We start from the raw sequence: 20,294 nt of genomic DNA, 5'->3' as shown, positions 1-20,294 counted from the left end.
TAGTGTGAGATATATATGTATGTGTGTTCTCTGCAAACTGTTCAAATAAATTACCATTTCATATGCTGTTTCATAGCTCGACACATCCTCACGGAAAACCTCAACAGCCTCCAGTAGCTGGCTCTTAAACTTGGGCTGCACTTGAATCAGCTCATCTTGAACACTGGCCTGCAATATAAATGGATGTTCAAAAACTCCAAGAAAATAGCACTCGTACAGTTTCAACTTTATCTATTCAAATGTGGATGGGCTGCCCTCCAACTCTAGGACTCCGACAGCAAATGTCAGTATGACGTAGAAATAAACTGGTTTACAAGTTGCCTCTTCAGAAGGATTCCAAAATACATGGAGCAGAAGAATTACAAGGAACTAAAAAACAACCAGGTCTGTATCTCGTAGAAAGATTTTGACAGCGTCATGGACCAAAAGCAGCTTAGCCAATAGAGCACACTGGTGGAACCCACCTGGTGCCCCCACCATTGTGTCCATCCCACACTGTCTTCCCTATTACTTCTCCCCTCCCCAGAAGTGGCAGTGACCAGGCAGCTGGAAAGCAAATGTCTACCACGCTGGGCGAGTGCTGTTGTCATGGGTGCATGGATGAGGAGCAAAAGTTCAAGTTCAAGTGAAAAGTCCTATAAGATCATAAAGGGAAGGGATATGCATCTTGCAGCCAGGAGCCAGAAGGTAACTTGCTTTGGAAAGAAATGTGAAACACGGCTATTAGAATCATAGAATTATAGAGTTGGAAGGAGCCACAAGGGTTTTAAAACAAACAATTGAGGAACACAAATCTCCAGTCCAGAAGCACTATAGAGATCCATAAACCAGGATTGTTGATCTTGGAGCACAGGCCAGATGACCCGAAACACTCTAAGCTGATACTAATGAACTTTTATGAACTGCCATTAATTAATTCTCACATAATGGTGTATGTTTCATATACTTACGGCTTTGCTTTGCAGCTTTATGAAAGAGTACCGTAATGTATCAACTCCTTCTGATTCCTCTTTTGTCACTTCAACTTCAAATCTATTTAAAATTGTATAAGCTTCCTAAAAACAAACAAAACAAAGAACAGGATGCCTCACAATTCATATTGTCAAAAAAGTAATGTCAACCCCAGCTCTTTTTTTTAAAAAAAACAAAACTTACTTCAATGGGCCCCATAGTCATATCCATTTCTATTTCCTTGTCTCGTATATGAGCCAGAGCTTCCATAGCAAATCTGACATCATCTAAATCTCGAATTGGTCGAGATAGTTTTTTCAAATATTCTGCTATAAATGTTATCATGTCTTGCATTTTCTTCTTGTACTCCTCATTTAAATAGCGGCAGAGTAACATTTTCCATGCTTTAGCTTCAATTGAGAGCGCCAATTTCATTGGTCCTATGGAAAAATTACAGTCTCTAGATCATACTGTACACAGAAAGCAACTAGCTTTTGCATGTCACACATTGAAAGGAAATTGTACAGACAAGTTTAAACCAAAACAGCCTAGTCAGCAAAATTACAACCTTTAGGCTGTGACCCCAAAATTTTCTGCAAGTAGTTTTGCATGCCAAACGGACTTTGGATTTGTATTTCCTAACCAACTGTTTTCAGAAGAGTCTCTTCAAAATGAAGGCTGTGCATCCTTCAGGCATGGGTCTATAGGATGCAGCAGAATCTCAAATCCTTAAGCAGAAACTTAATGAGTCTTTCCTGTTCAATTTGTGCTAGATGATCAAAGCCCTACTTCTTTAGATTTTGGTTATAGTTAGTAAAATAATATATGTTATTACATCTTCATGCTTTAGTCTCCCTTTCTATCTCCTTAACAGAGCCCCCTGATGTCAAGTATCTAATTGGAGTTATGTAACAATTAGAGCCAATAAATTTATTCATGGGCGGAGGGGATGTTTTCACTGTGTAATTATTTCCTATTACAGGGCTAGAACTTAAGAATCAAGAGAAGACCTAGCAGTGCACAGAGGTTATCCATCACACGTTCCAAGAATGTGCAAAGCAGCACGTAGGGCTGATTGTGCTGGCCCTGCACACCTCTGCCTTCAGACATTGGACAGACAGTATGGAAGGCAGCTATGTTCACCACTATACAGACAGTATGAAGAGGAAACCTAAGCACATTCAGCTGATTGTGCATAGCCTCTTCCATCCTCAACTGGAGGTCTCAGTCGCATGGAGCTGTCAGGGCTGCTCAGAGCTCCCCAGCCTCTCCATATGTTCACAGAGCACAGTTCACAGATAATAACTTCTGTATTGGACTTTAGAGATGAGTGGGTTATTTCCTAACATAATATGGTTGGTTACTGGGCTATGGCATGATCTTTTGTCTGCCAAATAATTGAAGTTCAAAGTAAAATTTCCACAAATGCCAGATTTGTGTTGCTATAACAAAATTTCAAATCAGTGCTATGGCTGTAAAAAAAGTATTAAGGCATTTCTCTAGGATGGACAAAAGACAATCTGAAGACCTAGAAACAACAGGAAAAGATCAATTCAAGATTGCAAGATCAACTTACATTTGACATAGCTATTCCAAACACTGCTCAGAAAAGCAAATAACTTGTTGCCCCCAAAGTGACAATTTATTTTCCTGCACATTGCACATAAAGAAAATGGTTTTCATACCTGTATTCAGTTCAATGGGGCCAACAGAAATTGTAGGTTTTAAATCTTCTATCTCTTGTTCAAAGGTAGCATAATGAAGAATCTCTGACCTGATCTCAGTCAGAGAAGGGTTACTGGCCAAAAATTGCTGTAAGCAGTTGGAACGGATTATTAACATGAATTATTTTATTCTGTTAAAACAGTATTCAGTATTGTAGTGTTACTTCAAAGGCTACATAGGAGTGCGACACATGCATATAGTAGCTACATCAGAGCTGCAAATAGCAGCTTGCCCGGGACACATTGCACTGGCCTGCATTGAGTCCCCCACTCCAAATCCTGCTCTCCATGGATGCTGCCACCTACCAACTACCAGAATAACCCAGGAGCCTATTCCACCTGCTTAAAGTCAAGATTCACAATGGGAACAGCCCTGCACTTCAGTTTTTAGCCCACAAATACAATACAGCACTTATGTTCACCTCCTCAAGGAAACTTTTTTCCTTCTGCTTTCTGGTAAAAACTGTGAATGTTGTTATATGAATAGGGTAGGATTTGAGGGGATTCGTGTGAATCCAGGTCATCTGCACCCAGGGGACACTGACACTTAAGAGACCCTATGCACTAGCTTTTGAACCATGAACGAAGTTGAGTAAAAAGAAATGTAGTGCTTAAAATCACAACGAAGGCTCAGAATTCAGTTTACCTGAACTTTCGCATCCCTGTCTTCTGTCCACAGAGCTTTATATTTTTGAAAGTCTTGCAGCGCTTCACTAGCTGCTTTCCGTACAGAGTTTACCGATGAGGACAGAAGCACAACTAACTTGGAAATATCTTTGTGTTCTGCCACTCCTGGATAGAAATTTCTCAACTTTCTTGCAGGATATGTCTCTTCTGGTGTTTCTGAGAAATATGGTTAACAACATAAATTCTGTAGCCTCTCTTTACACTCCCCTTCCATATATCAAAGCAGAGCAAAAACGTAAACAGCAGAAATCTACACTAATGAATATGTATTTCTTATTGAGCATAATCCATAAAAAAAATTTCACTGAGATTTAACAATTTTTTATTTTTTTTATTTAATAGACCGGGTTACTACTTTACATTTCCTGGATTGTGTTCTCAGAATCTATTATATTTACTTATGTATTTCTGAGAAATAAAGACTACTTGTGTTTTTTGTTAATCCCTCTGGCACTCGCCGAGGCTTATTTCTTTATCTGGAATATATATCCTTTGCCTACTAATCAACTATATCAAGGGGGCTTGCAATATAGTCAATGTACAATAAGGATGACAGAGGACCTGAATACATTTGTTTAGGATAATGGTCCAAATATCCTTTCTTTAGATATACACTTTTCCCTTCTTTCCTCGCTGGCTGGCAAGCAGGCCCGTAAAAACAAGGGTTTTGGCCACACACACACACAGCAAATGTAAGTTGCGCTAGACAACTCTCTAAGGTATGTTCGGGTTCATGGGGCAAAAAGCAGCACCATAGCCAGAGGATGCACCAAGTCCCCTCAGAACACACCCTTTCTGCTATCGTTGGTTCCACAACCCAAGAGGTGGTATCTGGTTGGCCTTGCTCATTGCTGGGGTCAGACTTTTTAAAAATTAAAGTGGTGGGAAGCTAAAGTCTCAGTTGCTGATGGTGCCACTGCTGCTTTTCCATGGTGCTACTGGGTTGTTTTGGGGGTCATTTGGGTCCCCTGGCCTGTGCAGGATCCTCTGGGGTGCACAGGATCCTAGACCTGAGAATCAGAAGTTGAACAAGTAATACATAGGAGGGGTGTTTTATCCAGAACACCATGCACATGTCACTTAAAAAATGGGCATTTCACAGTATAAATGCCCAGCTGGAAGTAGGCTGGGTTAAGTGTAGCTTTAAAGAACAGTTTTGAAATTTTGGAAGCAATGGCACTTTGTAATGGAAAAGAGGAACAGAGGCTACTAACTTACTTTCTTCTTTTCTCGCTTTCCCTCCTATTAAGCTGGGTGATGCAGCAACATTGCTTTCCAGGGTGATACTGGATCTTGGCGGGTGGTGCAGCTGTCCCCAGTGTGCCACCCCACGGCTTACATCCAGTGTCAACTGAATCATGCGGTTGATGGCTTGCTGGATATCATCCAAACTAGGCACCATTACCTAGGTAGAACACGGAAATGCTTTCCATTAAACACAATGCAACTGTCTTAAACCCAAATGTAACTCTCTTAAACCCAAACACAGTTTGGCAAGCATTTGCCATCAGCAGCCCATAAGCTTGTGAGTTCTCAGCAAGAAGCTCTGGGTATTCTCATTTTAAAAATTTAAAAATTTAAAATCATCTCTAGATTTTGTATGTGAGTTGTACACTACTTCATCCAAATCTTCAAGAAATTTATTGAACAGCACTGCAAAAGTTAAGATAATCAGAAGAAATTAAGGAGTTCGCCTTCTTGATTGCATAAATCACTTACAACATTTGGAATAGCTAAGTGCACTTCAGCTTTTAGAAATGTAATAACATCTTCGGGTTTAGTAGTTGCTGTCTGAGGTAAATAGGGTGGCCGTCCAAATGAGCTGGAGCTGAAAAAGAAACAGGAAATATTTTATTGATAAGCCACTACAAAATGCCGAAATTGGCAGGGAGGGAGTGGGAAGGAAGAGAACAGAACAGAGGGCACACCAAGAGGGTTCTGTGGGGCAGCAAGGGGGAGGTTGAAGAGAGGAAGGGGGAACATCCAGCTCTTCCAAGACAGGGAAAGTCTGGTCAATTGCTGTGTTTGTTTTCTTATGCCAGTGGCAAAAAAGTACTAGCATTTCTAGAGTTGTGAAGGAATAGGACTTGTGGGGAAAGAAAATCCACTTCAAGATTTGAGAAGACAACCTGTTTGGCATAGCATAGCACTGTAGAGTTGGAAGGGACCCTGAGGATCATCTAGTCCAACCCCCTGCAATGCAGGAATATGCAGCTGGTCCATACAGGGATCGAACCTGCAACCTTGGCATTATCAGCACCATGGTCTAACCAACTGAGCTATCAGTTCAGTTCAGTTCAATTTATTGTGTTTAGTGAGCAGCCATTACAACCTGTGTGGAATTTTCTTCACCACACAAAGCCTCTTTTACCACGTAGGTAAAGGTAAAGGGACCCCTGACCATTAAGTCCAGGCATGGCCGACTCTGGGGTTGCGGCGCTCATCTCGCTTTATTGGCCGAGGGAGCCGGCGTACAGCTTCCGGGTCATGTGGCCAGCATGACTAAGCCGCTTCTGGCAAACCAGAGCAGCACACGGAAGTGCCGTTTACCTTCCCAAAGGAGTGGTACCTATTTATCTACTTGCACTTTGACATGCTTTCAAACTGCTAGGTTGGCAGGAGCTGGGACCGAGCAACAGGAGCACACCCCGTCGCGGGGATTCGAACTGCCGACCTTCTGATCGGCAAGTCCTAGGCTCTGTGCTTTAACCCACAGCGCCATCCGCGTCCCAACTTTTACCATGTACCTTGAAACAAATATTCGCTTTTTAAGGGCATCCAAGGATAATCGAGTAGCTTTCTGTAGGCTGTCCAGCAACTGATGACTAAAATATGCAACTACTTCTTTGCATTCCTACAATTAAGAAGAATGTGTTCCTGTTAAATATATCCCAGAAAACAGCCAACACTTTATCTCTCTTCTCTTTGTTTCTTCAAACCAATAGATCAGTTATCTAGTTATTACTGAGTTGGTTACAGGGGATTCTTGTGAGACAAAATGAAATTTGACTTAGAATCTTCTTACGTCCAGTAAAGCACCAGACCAGGAAACTCACACCTTGATCCTTCTTCATGGTACAGATCCTGCTTTGCCCTTCTATCTGCCCCAAACCCTGGGACTACTAAACTTGCCCTTGCTTGACCTCAGTGATGGGCATTCCCATAGTTCAGGACAAAAGACTGCAATCCCACTCTCATTTCTAAGTACCCCCAAAAGAATGGAGAGGGGAGGAAAAGCTAAATAACACTTGAAAATTGTCTGTACAACTTGTGTAACAGCTTTGCAAATAATTTTCTGTTCGGTTTCAGTAATGTGCGTCCTGCACTATATATCCGGTTACTCATTTGCAATGGAATACCTTTTTAAACTCATCTTCCTTCTCACTGTCCTCAGCGTCTTCACTACTAAGGATACCTGAAGACACAGAGGTCTTCTCGTCTGATGAACTTCCAAATGCTACATGCTTCCCTTCTATTGAAAATAAGATATAAAATAAATTTAATATAGTTCATTCAACTGATAGTCCTGTGCAGAAGTTCATACCAAACACTGTACATACGATGAAAGGGAAAGGATTACTGTCAGCTATCCATGCACTAAGACCTACTTTTTCCATAAGATTTTGCATACGTAAAGCCCAAAACATATAGGCCTCATCCCTGCAACCAATACGCTACAAAATTGAGGTTAATAGGTCATGTAGGTCGAGCCTTTGCACAGTGGGCCCTATGTATATAAACCCCTCCACAAATGTTAATTCAGTCATATGAAGGTCAGACAAAAACTGGGCAGGAACAACATGGGAGGCAGGCAGACCACATTCACCCCAGTTCTTCATCAGGTGAATAGCAGACATGGCTCACACTCAGCCCCACTTTGTGCAGCACTGCAGCTGAGCCAGCCCTTGGCACCAAACATTATCCCAAAGTAATGGATCCGATTTGCCAATTTCCCTTACCTATACTGCTCTAATATTCCAGAGACCGTTCACCTTGGAGACCTTCTGCATAAATGGGTACAGTCTAGCCTGAGATTTATACTGTCACTGGATGCTATTGGAATGGCAATAAAGTTGCACACCACAACACTCTTCACAGCTGTGCAAGATTCCAGGGGTTACAGTCACTTACTCGGGGTTCATGTTTAACTTTGGAAATAAGGCACAGCTGAGACTGTAGTGTCTTTACAATATATGGTTTATTTACACACATCTATATAACCTGAGCCTACTGTGGTGGGTTTCAAGGTGTTACACTCAAAGAGAGTCTTGTTTCCTCCCTAAGCACAGCCCTGAATTCAAAAAGAAATCCGCCGTGGTTCTCTGAACCTCTGCAGCTGGCAATATTTTGCATGCTGCCTCTTCCCTCCAGCCCAGCAAAACTCTAAAACTCTACTTCAGAAGTTTTGTCTTTCTAACCAATTATGGGTTGAGCGATGGGCCCCTCTCATTTGCCTTCTGGCACAGAGCCACTCCCTTTGTCACAGCTATCAAGTCATCTTTAGTGGCTATCACAAGGCTGGCTCCTGGCTTGTATTTTTAACATGCTAAAGTCAGTGTATTAGAATCATAGAATCATAAAGTTGGAAGAGACCACAAGGGCCATCGAGTCCAACCCCCTGCCAAGCAGGAAACACCATCAGAGCACTCCTGACATATGGTTGTCAAGCCTCTGCTTAAAGACCTCCAAAGAAGGAGACTCCACCACACTCCTTGGCAGCAAATTCCACTGCCAAACAGCTCTTACTGTCAGGAAGTTCTTCCTAATGTTTAGGTGGAATCTTCTTTCTTGTAGTTTGGAACCATTGCTCCGTGTCCGCTTCTCTGGAGCAGCAGAGGAATTATTACACCCAGGAATTAGAAGCGGGGTCCAGGCACCCCACAAACCTATAACGATACTTTGCAAGGCTCAAGCCCCTCTCTCGGAACAAAACCATTCTAGGGAACCTACCCTTCAGAAAGAATAGAGAACTCTCCCAGTGGCTCCTGCTGATTTTGATTATCGAACCAATCAGCTTTCAAGTTGTCTACCCAATGCACATATTTCTGCTACCAAAGATCTTAAATTCTTCTCTGCCTGTACTAGAAGCAATGTCACTTCTGACTGCAGTGCACGAGATTTCATACCCCAATGAATGATATGTGCCTTTGTGGTGGCATAGTCCAGTCTTATCATCACATATGAAGCTTCATCCATGGTACAGAGTGCTACAATGCCAGTCTTGCCACCTAAAGTTCTAACCAATTTAAGCTTTGACTTATGACAGACTCCATACACCCTGTACCATTGGTTCTCGGCAACATGCACTGCAGTCTCCAGACTTGTGTCTAGCAAGGCACCCAGGTATTGTACGTGATGTGTTGGTATCACCTGACTCTCTGTTGCATTCATGAAAAACCCATAGTCCTCTGGTCTCAATACACCAAATGAAGGAATGATGATGACCAAATCATGATGTTGTCTAAGTAAGGGTACAAATGTATCAATACCTGCTGTGGATAAGCCACAACAGTCACCATGATCTTTATGAAGACTCCAGTGCCCACTTGAGAATAGCTGGTCTCAAGATCAGGCACTGAATAGAAAGAAGTGTACTGAGGATTGTATTGCAAAATGCCTATTTGAGCTCCAGCCTGGATAAAGAAGCAGGCTCCTAACAGATCACAAATCTACCAGTCACTGCTGGTGTGATGAACCAGGAAGGCAGGCAGGCAGGCTGAATAGGGTGGGGTGGCAGAAAGATGTAATGAGGAACAATAACAATAGTGTACAGGCTATTGGCAGAGCATGGGAGTGCAAGGGATGGAAGCTCCTGTGGAACATGCCCCAGAAATGATATCTGTTTTTTAAATATTATTTTTTATATTTTTATCACTACTTTTACAATACTGTTCTGCTGTTTTTATGTAGTATTTTTGTATACTGCATAGAGATTTTTAAATTTGGAGCAGTTTAGAAATGCTTTTGAATAAATAAACGAATGTCACCTTTGAAGCATTAAAAAAAAACCTTCTTATAATCATTGATAGTAAGGAATCTTATATATTCATCTAATCTTGGACAAAGAACACACACACCTCACCGAGAAAGGGAAAAGAAAATGTGCATAAATAATGTAACTACTTGGGGTTTTTTGAACATTTCACACAGGGATGTAAAAAAATACCTTGTGGTTGAAATTTTCTCACAGATGGTTTCTTAGTACGCTTAACTTCGTAAATATGCTCAAATATAGATATCAGTTCTTGCACGGCATCTTCTATGTGTCTGCTTCTGTTGTTTAAGATTTCAGCCCATTCCTTGGTGCATACCTGTTCACGATATACAGGAAGAATGTTTACAATACTGGGGGGAGGGGATCAGAACACTTGGCCAAGGCTGTAATTCCATTAGTTAATACCAATAATATATCACAAATTAAAACTTATTTTGAAATGTATTTAATTACTTATGGTTACAAAAAGTGACACGTTTTAACTTTGATTTACACATATCACTTCTGAAGATTCAAAAGCAATAATCTTATATTTACCACTACCAGTATTTTAATATTATCAAAATTTGAAGTGCTTTAAACCAGAACAAATCATCTGGCCTTAAAGTTTGAACAATCAGTATTATTAGATATTATTCAAAAAGATCATATTCTTCAAAAAATATGATACAAGGACTGAGTTCCTATGGCAACTGTGAAGGTTTCCCACCTTACAGGAACCTACTCAGTTGCTGAACCCAATACGAAGATCAATCCTAGAAAACCAAGACAAGACATCTGTTGCTTCACTCAGGTAATATGCAAAACACACACCTGAGAAAGATTTTGCCATAATTTTACTTCTTAAACCTGAAGTTTCCAAACTATAGGAACATGGTCCCAAGGCAAATTATCAGCCCAGGTGAATGGACAAGTTTGATATTGCTGTGGATGCCAACAAAATCCTACAAGTCTTCCCTCTCCTCTGCCTTAACAGGTATCTCATGTTGTAATATACAGTTATTGACTCACACTTGCATGCCTAAAAGGGTTAACCTGAGACCTGAGATCACTTTGCCAGTGTGGGTGTGGCTTAGTTCAAGGGAAGTAGAGAGATAGCATCCAGCATATCTGTCTCTCCCCAGAGACCAGAGTAGTGTAGCTTGAACCAAGTGACAAGGTACCTGAAGGGTTGGAATAACCCTGAGAGTTTTGGCACAAAGCTACCCAAGAGCCTCAATACACCAGCAACCAATTTTTAATGAAATTTATTAAGAATAAAAAATAAAGGAAGAGGACAAATGGAAGGTGCAGAATGTTGCTTCAATAAAATAACAACAAGAATCTTTTAGTTCAAGTCTATGTAACTGATAGCTACTTAGGAACAGGATTCTGGTCTACTCATGTATAAAGTAGTAGCACTGATGGTCAGGTGAGGTGAGAGGCAAAGGAGTGTATGAGAACTAATCAGTAATGTTGTTGCCTGCTCGCACACACAATCAATCAAAGTGACAAATAAAAATGTCTGTTTGGAAATATATTTGTTCCATTAATTTTTTTAAATTGTGGTCACCTCATTGCGTGCAAGTAAATCCTCCACTTTTGTGGGACTTTCTGGTAGTATAAGTAATAGGGTATTTGCCATATCTTTCATTGTTAAATCAATCTGCATTTCGCTTAAGTCATTAATCTGTTAAAAAAAAAAAAAAGATAGTTAATAACATGCCAATGTCTTTCAAAGGTTTCCACAACAGTATTATTTCGGGAATCCCATAAATTTTGATTTTGAGGGGCAAAAACCTAACTCACCCAAAAACATCAATGAAGTTAAAGTACAAGGGCTGTGATTCAAATCCACACAACTAGTTCCACATGCCCACAGGATTTGAGCCCCCACCCCTGCTTTGCCCTTGTCTTCACATGCATGGGAAGTCCCTAACTCACTAAGGGTTTGAGACCCATTGGCTACCCTCACCTGGTTTAGCTGGCCAGTCAAAACCATTCCTGGGCTCTGCTGGCTGCAGTCAGATGCTGATAGCTTCTAGAAGACACAGGTGAGAGCTGAGTGCAGGATGGGTACCAAAGGTGGACAAACTACCCCCGAAGGAACACAATGTGTCTCATACCAGAGGTACTACTCTTCCCCTAACACTCCATACATCCCAAGCTGATGGTGCAATATTAGCAATAAAACAACAACAAAACCTGTTGAACACATGTTCAAAATCAGGTTTACCTTCTTCAAAAGCTGATTAAACATTTTTATGACTTCATCAACTTCTTGGAAGAAGCTATCTAAAGTCAAAGACGACCAGGTTAAAATGGTAAGCCCTTGCCTCAGCACAGATTCTACCTACAGAAAGTAGGAAAAAAGACAAAGACAGGAAAAATAGGCATTTATTGTGAATGCTATAGCATATAACAAATCGTAATGATAGTTAAGTATTTCACTAAGCCTTTCTTTATAGATTATACTGTGTAAAGTTAAATATACTAATCATAAACATTTTCTCCAATCCTAATAAATTTATTCTTAAACTCACAAATATGGAATCATCTTTAGTTTCTCTATTATCTCCTTTTATCTAATTCTACAATATCTATATATATTTTTCAAATCAAAATCTGCAATAGATCCCCTGTGGATTGGTATAAAGTCCTGGATTTGTACAGTCTCGGCGTCACCTTTGTAGAACTCAACGGAGAGGAGGATAGGTCAAAACAAGAGGAAATGGGCTCTGCCTACTGCTGCCCTGCATGCCTTCTATGCTACCAGTCACAACTTACCTTCTTCATTTTGGGTGCCATCAAATTGACAAAGACAGTTGGTACTTCTTGACACAAATTTTCATAGCAGTGTAGAATATTCTGAAATTTAAAACAAATATTCAATAGCTTAACGAATTTTAACAGAATTTACAATGTGACTGTACAGTAGAATATTAGCCAAATTTTGGAAGAGTTAGAAGGTACTTCAAAGAGATGTTTGGTTCAACTTTCTGCCAACACAGAAAATCCTGATACATCTCATCCTCTGCTTAAAAACCTCTAGTAAATAATTATCTGCTACTGGCTGTGGCTGCCTGTTGCACTATTGAACAGCATGTATGTCCTGTTAGGAAGTTCTTCCTAATGTTCCTGTGTATGCTATTTGAAAGCACGAGCCATTCAATGAAAAAAAATAGGTGAGGATTTACTGACTGCCATGTGCTTCGTGGCTTCACTGACAGGAGTATCACAAGTATTAAGAAAGATATTTCTCCTCAGACAAAGAGCTCTGACCTCTGATCTCCCCGAGAAGCCTTGATGATTCAAAGAATCTGAAAATAGGACATTTTAAACTTTCTCATTTAAAACTTCAGACATGAAGCTTCTCTCCCCATAGCCAGTATTCCACCACAGAACCACACATAAGATTAATTGGGCTGCAGGTGTTCTCTGTATGACAGAGCTTAGAGTCAAAATAGACATGACAACCAGGCTCTATCTTTAATTTTTAAAGTCTCTCTATAGTCACCCCCCCAAAAAAAAAAACCAGCTATGATTTTTAAGTGACAAAGAGGTATATTCACACATCTAAATCATCATCACACAACTAAATCATCATGACTATTTTTCCATTATCTAGGCAATTGTGTTTATTAGTTGGAGACATAAAGAAACTGATTCAGAAATAGATTTCAGAACAGTAGTCATGCAGCCATGTATACCTTGACTCTGGAACATTTCCTGCCTTGGGGATTAGGTGGCACCAATTGCCAACCTACCCACCTACATGATGGCCTGATACCCAGGAAAAACAGGCTGACATGATACAAAAATCCAACCGAAATTGCACATTATTTAGAAAAGAATATATATAATCAACGTTTACCTACCTCCAAGCTTAATTTGTTTGCCTTAACATGGCTTTCAATCTTAACTATCCTCTTTGCCTCTTCGGGCACATCTAGTCCCATTTTTATCATGCATTTTGTCTCTCGGACAATCTCTAAAATCTTGGGGTCAAAATTAACCAAAAGCTTTCCAGTTTCAGGATGACGAACCAAGAGTGTAACCTGCAATGCTGAAATTAAATTGGGGTTTGGGGAAGACATCCTACAGTTTTAGGTCCATTTTTCTATCGCATAAAGTCATAATGTTGCCAAGAGCCAAGCTGGCAACTGCAGTGATACGATCTTGCTATGTATTAGTTTTGTAAGGATAAAAGTCTTTGTGCGGCAGTTCATGTGGTCGCCTATGCAGTGTGACAACATTGGGGGAAGCCAGTGAGTGGGCAAATGGGCAGGTGGTTCAACAGAGCAAGTGAGCAGGAAGGCAGTGTAAGTGGCCCCCGCAAACCTTCATTATTTATTATTATTTATTCAACTTATACCCAGAGGTATCACAACAAGACCACAACATATAAAATCAAACCAAAAGCAGTAACCCAATTACCCCCAAAAAGCCACATTCTAAAAGGGTGATGGACATCAATAAGATCAACCAAAGGCCTGGTTGAAAAGGAACGTTATTGCCTGGTGCCTAAAGGTGTATATTGAAGGCGCCAGGCGAACTTCCCTGTGCAGAGCATTCCACAGATGGGGAGCCACTGCAGAGAAGGTCCGTTCTCATGTTGCCACCCTCCGAACCTCTTAAGGAGGAGGCACATGAAGGAGGGCCTCAGAAAATAATCTCAGGGACCAAGTAGGTTCATATGGGAAGAGGCGGTCCTTCATGCCCCCCACACTGCTGTTGCACGTGCTACCACCACAAAGAGAGGAAGTCTTGCTCCCCTTTGTCCACCACCCACCATCGCAAGAAGAAAACGTGCAGTTCTTCTGTTAGTGGCAGTGCAAGGCAGAGGGGGCTGAAGACTTTCTCCTCTTCGTTCCCCTCTCCCCTGGGAGTGGCTGCACCAGTCTTGGGACTCGGGCAAGCTGTGTGGGGATGGTGGTCTGAGGTGAGCTGTGAGGGATTATGGATTGGCAATAGGGTGAGGGGGGGGATAGTGGATAGGTAGGGGTGGTGACAGGCCGGATGGGGATTAAAGGAACTGTGAGGGGATGGGGAGTACACAGGGCTGGTGAGCAATGCCAACAGGGTGGGAGGAATATTTAGTAATATTCATTGCAGCTCAAGCAACATACCATACTGTAGCTGTGAAATTTCCTTCATCCAAGCTGTGTGAAAGAGCACCTCAAACTCCACTAATACATAGGAAATTCTATTGAATAATCGAACAACTGCTTTACCTTCTGCGCTTGCCAAGATATCTGAATTTTTCTGTTGAAATATTGAAATACATAATAAAAAGGTAAGTGAATGAAATACGGTGTCCTTTAATTAAAAATAAAATTAATGAAGAAGGTATCTGTTTCGCCCCCAGACATACTGTATGATCTTGCATAATGTGATAAAAAAGGCTTTCAGTATTACACATATGCTGTTAATGCGCACCAGTGCTCCTTCAGTGTAATTACAGACAGCATCATAATTCAGCTTTTATATGCCTCGGCCCAAAGTCAAATAAATACATGAAGGAGAAACGCATAAGCAGTCTGGGGTTTGTTCACTTTCTCTCCAGCAGTTCCTGCTGCTGAATAGATAAGCAACTTTTACAACACATAGTTGTTTATCTCTTTTGACAGTTCGGAAATGCTGGAGGGAAAGCTAATGAAACCTTGGGCTGCGTTTGTGGCTCAATCCTGCACTCGCATGGAACATCTTTTTGGATCCTGGCCAAAAGGTATAAAGAAAACTATTACATGATAGTTTTTATTGATAATTGCCAACTCAGGTGTTTTGAGTTCCTACTAGTTTTGAAGTTAACTGGACCCTTCTACAAATAAGACAGCGATGTCTGCATTCCTAGAGAATTTCCCCTCTTCCCAGCCAGGTGCACAGTAGTATATAAATATGCAAACTGAAAGGAAAGGAAAAGAAAGGAAAAAGCTCAAACAGTCCAGTGAGAACTGAGCATCTTCAGGCGTCTCCAGGTGTCAGGGATCCAGGACCTAACTACACATTACATTAAATGTTTACCACGCAGTGATACTAAGCATGGGCTGTAGTTTTATTCTGAACTGCAATGCACAGTCAGGCATAATCCATTCCTTTCCCAGCTGTAATACAGATGAAAATTACACCTCACATGGCAACTAGCCTTATAAAACAGATCCTGTTGACGGTAACAGGACTTCTCTTTCTAAAGCAATCGCTGCTAAGAAGGATTTTTGACACGATCACAGGCAGAAAGAATTAACACACACACCCTTCCCTATATGATTTCTTGATGAAAACTTAAATGAAAGTTTATAAACCACAGATGCTGCACTCTACACACCTAAAGCAACATGTAGTTAGGCTCTCCACTGGAAAAGGAAAATGGAAAGGGGGTAAGAGTGAATATGCCTGTAACACACGGTAGCTAATAATTCTTTTTGCCCAAGCATCAGAGGGGCTGCATACCGATGGTGGGTGTGACCAAATGTGGGCATGGCCACCCCACTCTTTCACTTTCACTTTCACTTTCACATGCACATACACAACATACATCCATTCAGATCAACCGAGGGGTTTTTTTGCTCCCTACTGCTCTTCAAATGATCAGTGTGATGACCAGGGAGGGAGTAATTTTCATGTGCATCAAGCCACTGACTTATCTGCTCATCCCAGGGCAGTATCTGCATTAACACGCCTCCCCCCCCCCCAAAAAAATGGTGAGGTGTTGTGGAGCCAGAAAAAGTTGTCTTGGGGAGCGGAGCAGATTACTGAACTGAGGGTTATATACTCCTGCTCTAATCATTTCTTATATCCTGGATAGATGGGATACTTCTTCAGGAATGAAGATGAGCATTCCGGAGGGGAGGGGTTCTGACCAGGAGCTGATTCCCACAACACGCAGGGGGCGTTCTGCCCCCTGCCCTGCCATCACCACTGGTGCGCTATGCCTCCCAGCTGGGCACCCAATTGGGAGACACTGTGGGGGTGTGGTCTGGCTGCTCAAATGCGGCCGTGCCAGCTCTCCCCACCATTGCTCTGCCAATTTTCGTGAGTCACCCACCCACCACTCCCTTTAGTACATAGCTTCTCGCTTGACCTTGCTATGGACCTCTGGTTGGTCGCACTGGTTGCCCAGGGGGCCTGGTAGGAGTTTTTTCCAATTGGCAAATTGGCACCGGCCTCTTGGTTTTTTTCCGCCTACCTCGTAGCAATCGTCAGAACTTTCATGGTATTTGGCAGTTAGGCACTGGAATGTGTTGTTGGTGTATGGAAGGGCAAGGTGTGGCCATCGCCTACCCCTTCACTTTTGGGTATTCCGTTAAAGGAATCCGGTGGTTGTGGATCCTGTCTGATGCCCTGCGTGGCGGGGGGCCATGGCACGACCCTCGGTGACATCAGGGGAGAGCTTATAGTTGTATTTGCATCAACAGGCTTCCCTTACTGGTGGTTAACCCCTCCTCAGACTCACCTCTCTACGAGTGGGTGGAGTCTAATTTTCTGTGGTCCAATGCCTAAGCCAATACCTTCTCACATGCTGTAATCAATAAAGTTGTGGCCTTTTCTTGCCCATTAACCTAATATACTGTGTCCTCGTGCCTTTATTCCCCAAGCGGGGATCGGGTCCTCGAATCACAATGTCACATCATACAGTTGTTTTTTTAAATTAAAAAAATCCTCTTGAGATACCTGATACCTTTATCTCTGCAGCAAAATAATGACAACTTCTTTGGGTTTTCTAGACACACAGAGAAATTTTAAAGTGACAGCAACCTGGCATTTAGCGCTACGGCTAACAAGAATCAAACAACTGTGGAAATATGCACTAGATACTAGTGAGCTGGGATATTGCTTTCAAACTCAGCAAAACAGCTCCACCTGCAGACTCTTCTATATCATTCCACACTCAGGCAGCACTTTCTGGAAGATCGGAAGTAAGGTGATATTAACAAGCAGTATTATTGCCAGTGGACCACAGAGAGGCGAGACAATGTAATTGAGCTGCTGGCTGTGGTTTACAGATTATGTCACTTTCAGGTGGGTGATAATCGGAAACTTACATAGAAATAGTTGATTGGCTCACTGATACGCCTGAACAGCTGCCTCACCCACAATATCTTTCCTGCTACAGGGGGCATGTTTCGAGCCAGGGGAGGATCCTCCTTTTGAGCCTGATAAAGCTGCAATAAAGCAAATGTCAAATTTAAAACATGCCTTCTGCTAATACTTTATATCAGGGGTGGGAAACCTACAGCACTCCAGGTGCCGTTGAATCCCAATCCCCTTCAACCCCAGCAAACATTGCCAATGGTCAGGGATGGCAGGAATTGCAGTCCAGTAACATCTGGAGGGCCACAGGCTCTCCATCCCTTGCTTTAGCTATGAGACATACCTCTGTAACTATTTGGAACTGACAATACCCTATCAAGGCAGCTTACAAAAATAATATAGCAAATTACAAAATACAATGAAATACAACTGAAACTTTCACTGCTAAAACGGATTTTAAAAGCAGCAAAACAAAACTAGCAATACGTCATTTTAAAAAGCTTTTAGCTGGAACAGAAAGTTCAATACATTTTCAACTGCTGAAGTTGAAAAATCTAAAAGCAACAATCTAAAAAAGTCAAAGTTTTCTTAATAAAAGAGCTCAGCCAAATCTGAAAAAAATAGATTTTTGATGCCCTTTTAAAAGTTAGCACTAACGTGGCCAGCTGCACATCCTTTCAGTGCAAGTTCCATAAACAATGGCCATCACTAGAAAGGGATTGTTTCTAGTTGTTGCCAATCTGATTACAGTGGCAGACCATGAGCAGGTTTGTGTTCCTGTAGGCAGAACTTCCAATACCCCATCCTGAAACCATTTAAGGCTGATTATTCTATAATCCAGCATTTCCAAAGATAATATTAAAAATTAGTCTGTAATGCTACCAAAAAACATAGATATACAAATAGTGTTTCTCTGCTTCTCCTGTTGTATTAAGTATTTTAGATCTTTCATTGTTATGGCTGTAGGTCAGCTAAAAAAAATTAGCTGATTTATCACCAGCTTTTAAACTTACTGTATGTTTACGTTTTAATAAAAGGAATTGTTTATTGTTACAGGGGATGGCCATATTTAATGTTAGTAGCTCACCGCATGGTGGGGCAAGGTGCCAGCAAGGTCAGTGAGATGCAAACGCACCAGCTTAGCCAATCTGCTGCTCCTGCTGGTACGTTTAAACCTTGCTGCCCTCCCCCTCCTGGTAAGCAGCAGTCACTCACCTACCAGGAGGTCAAGTAAATGCCTCACCATGCCATCCATCCACTACTATTAATATTTTTGTCTTTTTTATCTATAAGCAATTTTTTGAATGTATCTCCACTTTAACTGTCATAAGGGCCCTCTTCCTATTACAATTCCACACCAGAACCATGACACCCTCAAAACAACAACAACAACACCACCCCAGGGAATACTAAGTCACACTCCGGCTGTTAACATTTTGCCCCCATCAAATAAAATTATTCTCTACAACTAAAACTGATTAAATTAACAAGTAAAGGTGGCTACTCAAGGTAAATGCACTAAGATTGCAATCCAAAACACATTTACTTGACAGCGGTAGCAACTGGCAGGACAGAGAAACTTTGCTTACCTGACTTCCCAATGTGAAAAGGAGGTGCACAATGGCATGGTACATGCGCAGCCGTGGAGCCAGTCTGATGCTCCTACCACTGTCACTGCACCATGCCAGCTGCCCTGCTCTGCTGGCCACTTGTAAAAGGTAAAGGTAAAGGACCCCTGGATGGTTAAGTCCAGTCAAAGGCGACTATGGGGTTGCAGTGCTCATCTTGCTTTCAAGCCAAGGGAGCCAGTGTTTGTCCACAGACAGCTTTCCGGGTCATGTGGCCAGAATGACTAAACTGCTTCTGGTGCAAGGGGACACCATGATGAGTGCCTGAGCGCACCTTCCCACCCACCGCAGTGGTACCTGTTCATCTACTTGCACTGGCATGCTTTCAAACTGCTAGGTTAGCAAGAGCTGGGACAGAGCAACAGGAGCTCACCCCGTCACAGGGATTCAAACTGCTGACCTTTCGATCAGCAAGAGGCTCAGTGGTGTAGGCCACAGCACCAGTCGCATCCCGCTGGCCACTTGTAACATTTCCCAAGGACCTGAATGGGTCTTGCATTTGATTAGGCATGCTAAGGATTGCATCATAAGTACCTTTTTAGTTGCCTCAAGCTCTGCAACATAATGCTGAAGAATACGCCCGATTGTGTGTGCGATTTCATGCTGAAGGCATGGCATATTCAGCTTCTGAAACCTAAAGAGATTAAACGGTCAACAGTCTCCGCTGAAAGGTTAGTCAACCTACTATTAGGTTACTGTTAACACATGTTGTGGCTGCAATGAATGAAGAAAACCACTTCTGTGTATTATTTAGATGCATGTCTATCCTGAACTTGAATATAAATTTCCCAGGGTGCCTAACTACTTAAGTCTACAGCATCATGGAAGTTATGCTGTGTGAGAAAGAGACGAGGAAGAAAGAATTATTATTATTATTATTATTATTATTATTATTATTATTACATAAAATGTGCTGCCCTCTCCAACCTATCTAATCACCTATGATTAGCAGAGGGGAACCATTTCTTCCTCGTCTATTATTATTATTTTATTTAATAATGGCTGGGTTTCCCCAGCCACTCTGGCCGGCTTCCAACAAAGATTAAAAATACATAGTAATTCTGTGCGCTGTGGCCAAATGGCATTTGCTGCACGTCTGTGAAGGGAAAAGTCACATCACCAAATCTGAAATGAAGATAAGCCAGGGAGCCATAGCTAATTGTGACTGCCCAGCATGTGCCCTCAAAGCATTTGGAGGTGTGCATTTCCCTTTTGAGCTTTACCTGGTCACCACAGCAAACCGCATTGTTATCACCAGTTTAGCTGCAATGTGAAGCAGCTTCCGCTACATGGCTATCC

At 41.8% G+C, this 20,294-nt stretch overlaps 1 protein-coding gene across 1 annotated transcript in view; it reads right to left on the bottom strand.

Moving 5' to 3' along the window:
* Window positions 1–20,294, bottom strand: part of DNAH8 (dynein axonemal heavy chain 8) — a 131,578-nt gene that overhangs the window by 86,588 nt on the left and 24,696 nt on the right. Inside the window, exons 15-31 of the mRNA XM_081854116.1 lie at window positions 19,530–19,629; window positions 17,379–17,498; window positions 14,466–14,601; window positions 13,215–13,402; window positions 12,124–12,204; window positions 11,573–11,689; window positions 10,910–11,026; window positions 9,529–9,673; window positions 6,722–6,834; window positions 6,110–6,216; window positions 5,082–5,190; window positions 4,581–4,767; window positions 3,322–3,518; window positions 2,637–2,763; window positions 1,156–1,391; window positions 951–1,055; window positions 55–168 (exon numbers count right to left, since the gene is read on the bottom strand). Coding sequence (XP_081710242.1) covers window positions 55–168; window positions 951–1,055; window positions 1,156–1,391; window positions 2,637–2,763; window positions 3,322–3,518; window positions 4,581–4,767; window positions 5,082–5,190; window positions 6,110–6,216; window positions 6,722–6,834; window positions 9,529–9,673; window positions 10,910–11,026; window positions 11,573–11,689; window positions 12,124–12,204; window positions 13,215–13,402; window positions 14,466–14,601; window positions 17,379–17,498; window positions 19,530–19,629 — 2,299 coding nt within the window. The remainder of the gene's footprint in view (window positions 1–54; window positions 169–950; window positions 1,056–1,155; window positions 1,392–2,636; window positions 2,764–3,321; window positions 3,519–4,580; window positions 4,768–5,081; window positions 5,191–6,109; window positions 6,217–6,721; window positions 6,835–9,528; window positions 9,674–10,909; window positions 11,027–11,572; window positions 11,690–12,123; window positions 12,205–13,214; window positions 13,403–14,465; window positions 14,602–17,378; window positions 17,499–19,529; window positions 19,630–20,294) is intronic.

The sequence above is a fragment of the Podarcis erhardii genome, assembly GCF_964252035.2.
Source record: "Podarcis erhardii genome assembly, chromosome: 3".
Classification (NCBI taxonomy): domain Eukaryota; kingdom Metazoa; phylum Chordata; class Lepidosauria; order Squamata; family Lacertidae; genus Podarcis; species Podarcis erhardii.
This window is presented reverse-complemented; position numbering and strand designations above follow the sequence as displayed.